At 36.8% G+C, this 7,609-nt stretch overlaps 1 protein-coding gene across 3 annotated transcripts; it reads left to right on the plus strand.

Moving 5' to 3' along the window:
- Nucleotides 1-324: 324 nt before the first annotated feature.
- LOC105134970 (uncharacterized) lies at nt 325-2,761 on the plus strand. Of its 3 annotated transcripts, none has more exons than XM_011039656.1 (5): nt 325-840; nt 959-1,309; nt 1,452-1,815; nt 1,916-2,044; nt 2,149-2,761. In XM_011039656.1, exons 1-5 carry the CDS (start codon nt 553-555, stop codon nt 2,256-2,258), a joined length of 1,242 nt encoding a protein of 413 aa, XP_011037958.1. In that variant the 5' UTR covers nt 325-552; the 3' UTR covers nt 2,259-2,761. The 3 variants fall into 3 exon arrangements, with proteins under 3 accessions (XP_011037958.1, XP_011038113.1, XP_011038030.1); XM_011039811.1 differs by having other exon boundaries at nt 1,919-2,044; XM_011039728.1 differs by having other exon boundaries at nt 962-1,309.
- The last annotated feature ends 4,848 nt before the right edge of the window (nt 2,762-7,609 follow it).

Consider the following 7,609-nt stretch of genomic DNA (forward strand, 5'->3'; position numbering starts at 1 on the left):
AAAACTCCGCACTGGGACCGTAAAATTTGTAAAAACCCACCAAATGACAAAAAGAATGATCATCAGAATCCAATAATCCACCGCAAGAATGTAATTAACCAAGAACCGGTTATTTAAAACCCCAACTCCAATCATAAGTAAGACTACTGAAATTAAGATCAACCCCCACCCCCACCCCAGCATCAAATAATAATCGAAGTTATTGGCAGTCCAGAACAAATGGCAGTTGGATTACACAGCAGGACAAATGTTTGTGGGCCCACTCCTTCCAGTTGTTTGCACATCATATCCTAATTTAAGTTGCTAATTTTATTCTCCTTTCTTTTTTGAATCTCGTATGGAACATGCCCAGAAACCTCAATAAAAGCAGCTTGTCTTCTTACATTCTCTGCTCACAACCCCTCTCCCTCTCTTTTCTCCTGTAGGGTCCCTCGCAGTCTGCAAGCCCAGCCACCTCTGCTGGGTCATTTTATTAAAACCCCCCCCTCTCAGCAACTCTCATTTCCAGCATTCACCCTCCCGTGTATTGATATAGCTAGATACATAATATCGATGGCCGAGGCTCCTGAAGACGTCGTTTCTTGGCTCCCTACTAAGGAAAAGTTACTCACGGACAAAGAGAACTTTAACAAGATTTGTTTCAACACTGGGTTGAAACCTAGCCTCAGCTTCTTTTCCGAGTTCCCTTACGAGTTTGACTCGCTCGGCTCGCCCTCCGCTCTCAGCTCCCCTGTAGAGTCCAGTATATGTTCCTCCACCGAGACAGGGAGCAGTGACGAGGACGACTTTCTCGCTGGGTTAACTCGGCGTCTTACTCAGCAACTCGCTGTCAAACCCGAGGTACAGCTCTCCTTTTTTCACGCTTTCTTTAAAGCACCCTCTTCTTTTGCTTTCGTCCCTTTTCTGCTTTGGTATCGTTTTCTCTAACGGTGTTACCATCGTTCTGACGTGGTGGAAGAAGTGGGTCATGGCCGGGTCACCGGAATCGACACTGAGTGGACTTAGAAGCTGGTCTGTTTCTGGCAACGGGAGTCCAAACGGGGTGTTGTCGCCTCCAACGACGCCGTTTGGTGCCAAGAATGACACGTGGGATCTGATATATGCAGCTGCTGGTGAAGTTGCAAGGTTGAAGATGAGCAATAATGAGGGCCATAAGTACAATAATAGTACTAACTATCAAAGGGGTGGTTTACTGGGTCCAGCTAGGACTCAGAATCCAGGTCTCACTTCAGTCAAGAATCAGTATGCTGGGTTTTATCCTAGCCATTGTAGTTCTACTTTTGGCCATAATACTTCACAAGTTAATGAGGTAAAGATATTGTTATCCTCTGTTTGGTTTCAGAGGAATGAAAATAAATAGGAAAACCAGTTAAAATATAGATTTCCTTTAGTCTGGGTAACGTAATATGCTAAGAAAGTATTGTATTAAGCCAACTTGTCTTTTTTCGCAGTGCCAGCAACTTGTGAGGCAAGAGCAACGGGCACTAAAGCAACAGTGCTCTTCAATTTGGGAAAGGCAACAAGTGAAGAAAAGCTGGCAAGCTCAGCCCCGACACCACCACCACAGCCGCCGCCACCAGATCCAGAGCAGAGGCACAAGTGTCGGGAATGAAGATGGGAGGTTTGTGCGTTCTCTCGGTCTGCCTCAATCTGGTTGGCCTCCCCTTCAAGTACACGCACAAAATCAACACTCTGACTCAGCAGGCACGAGGGCTGTTTTTCCAGTTGGATCTGGTGTTAAGAGAGAGAGTGCTGGCACTGGTGTTTTTTTGCCTCGTAGATATGGCAACCCCCCTGAACCCAAGAAAAAATCTGGTATCTTATTATTGCTATAATCGTCGCTTTTCCTCTTGTTTGGTTTTTATCCTTTTTTTTTTACCTGACGATGATAGCCTGTGTTTATTTTTTCCACCAGCAGGTTGCCCAACAGTTCTGTACCCAGCTAAATTTGTTCAGGCCCTAAATCTCAACTTCGACGACATAGATTTCAACGGCCTCGCTCAGCCACGCCTCAACAGTAATGCTGCTTTCCCCTCTGATTATGGTAAGCAAATATCTCAATTTTGTTTATTATTTTGTACGCCCTTCTTAGTGCGGCTAACTTGCAATGAAGATTTGACCTGGGGCCGGGTGTTTTTGATCTCGTAGATGCTTTGATGATAAGGAGAAGTGCACTCGTGGCACAGCAGAAGCGAAATTTACGGCAAGAGAGTGTGCTCAATCATGAAATACGGCTGCCTCAAGAGTGGACATATTGACCCAGTAATCATAATGATAGTGTTTGTTTCGGTTGGATAAAGCAAGTAAAGTATAGAAGTTTTAAGTTTTTATAGGGATTTATGGTTCTCGTAAGGAAAAGGAAATTCAAGAACGGGAGTTTAGTTCAAAAGGAAACCAATAAGAGTTCCAGGTTTTTTCTTTTTGGGAGACTGAACTAAGCTTTGTGGACTAGATTTTAGATGAAGGTCAAAAGGAAGCCATTTAATAGTAGTGGTGGTGGCGCTTCTAGATAGAGGGTTGTTCCTATTTTGTTGTAATAACAAGGGGGTTAAGTTACGTTTAAATGAAGGGAGAGGGCAGGGTGTATGGGTTTTTGGGATTGTGTTGATTGTTACTTGATGTGGGGAGAGATTGGCTCTTCCTAATTGGGTTAATGTGAGGGTTGTCGGAGAGAAACCCAAAACTCTCCCTGTTGTAATATCCCTCGGCAGCTACTATTATAAAGTAATAAAATACCTTTACTAGTTTCTATTGAAAGACACTCCTTGTTTTACCGATCGTGTTCTTCCGCGTAATTGCTTTCCTGTGACGTGAAGGGGTGGTGGCTTTTCCGGCATCCACTGCAGTCAAATATTTTTGCCTTGCGTAAACCTTCTTGGTTCTATGGAGGACTGGATTGTTAAAACTAATCCAGTTATCCAGCCATGACCTCTTAAAAGCTAATCTGTCGACTCGTATTTTAGGGCTATCTTATTATCTGGCATTTGTTATCCCCGTGGGAAAACACCCAATCTCAAGTTTGAAATGGGGTTGAGCGAACAGCCTTTTTGAGATGTGAAATTTCAATTTCGAAGTTCGTAGTTTCGATTTGGAGCAGCAATGTCACGAAATTAGATAAGATGGGTCCGCTTTGTCCTCTAATAGCTAACCATGCGTATAAACTATATTCAACAGGGGCATTTTTTATATATAGTATAGTCCGGTGGACTAACGGGGGGGTCCTTGGAGGAGTGGGAAATCTGCCAAGAAAATATATTCATGCTTTTTTTTTAAAAAAAAAAGGTACAAGTAAAGGTGAAAGACGAGGAGTGATGGAGATGGGAAAAAAACTGAGGGGGAGGATAGGGTATGGACTGAAATTTTCCGTACGTTCTTCTGGCTGATTTTGATGGGACCCCCGTAGTGTTTGCTGCGGTGTGTCTTGTGTCACTTTCCATGATCAGCGGTCTATTTTCCCGGTTCTTTTTTTCAAAAAGTAACCGATAGAGTTGTGATTTGGTGCTGTGTGGACTAAAATATTGGGGACTTAGTCAAACCTCGTTAGCCTCCGTCCCAACGAATTACTATTTCTTTACACGAAAAAAGGGAGACAGGTTAATGGGCTGCCAAAAACTTTCCCTGCATAGCATAATTGTCAGCCTAGGAACGGGTCTGGCTTATAAAAAAAAATAAAAGTCCACATCAATCATTTTTAATCAAAATAAAATATTTTTTTAATCAAGTTTAATTAGATGAATATTTTTTTTTCAAATTAAAACTTAGCCGAGCTCATATTTCGGTTCGTGAATTTTGTAAGGTAATTTGCCAGGCCAAACCGGATAGATAACGATTTTGCAGACGACACGTGTCATGCTTAGGATAAGGATATCTTTTTTGTTCTTTCGATGAACTGGGATGTCTTGGTAACAGTTCCAAGCGATCACTAGTTTAGTTTTAAAATCTGGCGTGGCAGATCAATTCTATGATCTACCATCTTGGAAAACTGGTGGGGTCAAATCAGTAAGAAAACTTATTTTCTTTTTAAATGATGTCAATTTTCTTTTCAAAGACAAAGAAGTCAACAATTAGGTTAGCAAGGGACAACCTTTGACGAGTGACCTTCCCTGGACTAGGTGGACTCCTGATCATCAAAAACGAGCCGTGTTTATGATGCAGGAGAGTTTTGAACAAAATTGGTTAATGTGCGACGAAAATATCTAATCATTAGCCTTCAACAGAGTTTTTTTTCGTGGTTTCTTTTTTATAAGGTGTTTTTGAAATTTTTAATTTTTTTAATTAATTTTTAATGTTTTTTAATTGTTTTGTCAAAAATAAATTTTAAAAAATAAAAAATATATATTATTTTGATTTATTTTCAAATATATTTTTTAAAACGATCACTACAACAATCTTGAATTCTATGTAAATCAATTAATTAAAAAACATAAATTGTTATTACTAATTCAAGTGATTTTTTAACTTAAGTAATTTCAAGCACTGTTCTAGTACACAGGCAACTCATGTTAATGAAGCTTAGGTAGTAATGTTTGGAGGTTTGACTTGCAAGCAAATTGGTTTATCATGCTATTTTTATTATTATAATACAAAAATAAAAAGTTCATGAGATTTTTTTTTTATGATTGCATTATTATGTGCGTGGATAATCAAAATAAACCTGATTGAATAAAAAAATTAATTTTATCATGAAATTTTGATATTAAAATGTAAGAACTTGCTTAACCATAGCCAAATAATTAACACCTGAAAGGAGTACAAGCTGAGCAATTAGAATCAAACATCCTTCTAATTGAATCATCGATCAAAATGATTGTCTTAAAAATTACAGGCAGAACGGCCACATCTATCTGTGTAGATCAAGAGGGAATTCTTACAAGACATGGATGGATAAAACCAGGAGGTTTTAAATTAGTTATTGGTGCTTGATGTCAAATGGCGGGGCCGGGGGGGGGGAACCAACTGGCAGAGGTGGTCAGTGGGTAAATCAAATTACTTTTTACGTGGATCTTTCTACTCGGATTGTCGTTATCTTGTGGCGTAAAACAAGGTATATAGTCTCCATCTTTATGTATGAACTATTAATATTATCATTGGACCTTAACAAATTATACTTACACAACTCAATGCCGATTAGTTCCGACATCGTCATCCTTAAGCAATCGAAGAATGTCAGCTCTTTTTTTAAAAGATTTAGCTGCTTCTTCTTCCTTTTTTTTTTTTTTTTTTTACTTCCAGTGTTTTTCTACTCTCTTTTTTTTAATTTTATATACAGGATGAGTACATATTGATTTTATGCACCTGAAAAACATAGAAGTTTTTAATTTTAGAATGAAAAGCGGAGGAATTTCCTGCGAGAAAGTGCTGTAACAAGTAAATTTCTAGAAGAACTATTAGTATGATCATGGATGATAATTTAATATGAAATTTGTGGATATCAACTTGAATTGATTTAAATTGATATAAAATTTAAGACGTGATTGAGTTCATGCTAAGTATGTAGATAAAAAAATAGATTTTATATTGGGTATAGATATCCTTATATTTAATACAAACTTTGAATCCAATAATAAATAAATAATCTTTAAAAAATTACATTTATAACAAGCTAATTATATATCAAATAACTGTAAATTATAGCTTTTGAATTTAGGATTGAAGCCATAAATACCTGATGGACACTGAAAACTTGATTGGATCTAGATCCAGAATCCAAAATTTATACTCAATCATATATAGTTATTTTAAATTCATGTTCGGATATAAATAATATAAAACCTAACACTTGAGTATCCATTACAGTCCCTAAATGCGATTTTTTAGGTGCATGGAATTGTCCTTCATTTTCTTTGTCGTTACCGATAAATAAATGCCAATTTAGAAGATAGTTTGGTTGCCGAGCATACTCATATTTCCGGCACGCAGACGGAGATAAACTAAAATCGTCTTCTTCTTCTTGTTTTTTTTTCCCCACGAGATAATCTCGAGGAAAGCTTTTACCCTTTTAAAAGTTAGAAAATGAGGTATATGGGATAGAAACGGTGCGATTTAAGTTAAGATAATTTTTCCCTCGAAATTGTCCCTGAAAAGAATATCACGATCCCGGTGATATCCTTCACTATTCAAATATACACCACTCATCTTTAATTTGCACCGTTTCCATGGTCAGCACCTTAAATTTAATTAAATTCGTGCTGGAGGCCCTCATGGTTAAATTTTCTCATTTGATTTTCAAACATTTTAGTTATTTTTTAATTTAATTTAATGCGGTGTCATGGTTGAATTCTATCAATCAAGAACTCTAATCTATTATAGGCGCATGAATCGGGATTGTCTTCACAGCTCTTATTGATAAAAGCCGACTTCGAATTTTCAGATAAAAGCAATGTTAGTGGAAGTCATCTCATCTTTTGCATTATACTTCGAGATATAGCGAGAGTGGGTGGAGGTTAGCTCCAAAATTTCGGTTCCTAAGTCAAAGTTGTAGAGTCAAGATATGCTTTTATTGGTCTGGCAGGATAAAAGGGTCTTTCTCTACTTGCTAAAACTTACTCTATTCCATATATGAAATGGCCTTCGAGCAACCGAAGTAATCAGATCGAGAGAGAATACATTGAATGCAAGGCTAAAATCAGTTGCCAGTTGCCACCATATGGGGTTCAAAATTCATAATACACAGCCTCATCTGTGATGCAAATACGTTTTATTGCTTTTATTCTGGTTTAAGTCTATCTTGATTTTAGGCGCACGTCGTCTTAAGAGTTGCCATAAATCTTGATTCCGTTATGCTTGACGCGGTCAACAAAACCGGCTTTGGGACTTTTGAAGCAAAGATTGTGCCTTGATTGACAATTATATATCCCCGATGATATCATACGGTCACTGTCACTGGTTTCTGCCACTTGACAATCCTCAGCACAACTTAAGGCCGTCATTTTCCCACCACCGACTAGGCATTCCAGTCAGTGATTGTTAAGGGGAAAAAAAAAACCCACCAAGGGGGCGAATCCGTATGGTATGTTATTTGTGATAATTATTGTTTTAAAGGTTTTTTTTTATTGAAAATTTATTGACATAATATTTTTTTTTATTTTTATAATATATTTTTAATATTATTATACAACAATTTAAAAAATAAAATTAAAATAAATTAATAAATAATATTTTAAAAGAAACTTTTAAAATATAAAATAAAAACACATCATTGTCATTGTGATCACAGGGCAACAATTTAATATTAAATTACATATTTTGATTCATCAAGCGCTTAGAACTCACACCAAACAAATATACCATTGTATTATATGCAAGTGAAAGATAGTACAAGGAAATTTACGAGAAGACCACTCTAGCAATCCACCGTGAAAATAACAATTCACAATAAAAAGATAATTTTATGCTTCTCGTAACAAATTAAGTAACTAGTTATCAAGGATATTTTTGATATTTTAATATAAATCAATTGGTCATTCCCGTACTGTAATAGGAGATACATCAATCTTTTTATTTTTCTATGCACAATAAAACATTTACATTGCAATTGAAAAAATATAATTAAAAAATAAATGCAATGGATGTTTTTTATTTTTTTTACGTGTAGTAAAATACAAAGTTA

The sequence above is a fragment of the Populus euphratica genome, unplaced genomic scaffold (assembly GCF_000495115.2).
Source record: "Populus euphratica unplaced genomic scaffold, PopEup_1.0 scaffold1.1, whole genome shotgun sequence".
In the NCBI taxonomy this organism is placed as follows: domain Eukaryota; kingdom Viridiplantae; phylum Streptophyta; class Magnoliopsida; order Malpighiales; family Salicaceae; genus Populus; species Populus euphratica.

Coding starts and splice junctions, on each gene's coding strand:
- LOC105134970 (XM_011039656.1), top strand. CDS start 553: ATGGCCGAGGCTCCTGAAGACGTCGTTTCTTGGCTCCCTACTAAGGAA. Junction 1,310..1,451: donor ATACTTCACAAGTTAATGAG/GTAAAGATATTG, acceptor CTTTTTTCGCAG/TGCCAGCAACTTGTGAGGCA. Junction 2,045..2,148: donor TGCTTTCCCCTCTGATTATG/GTAAGCAAATAT, acceptor TTGATCTCGTAG/ATGCTTTGATGATAAGGAGA.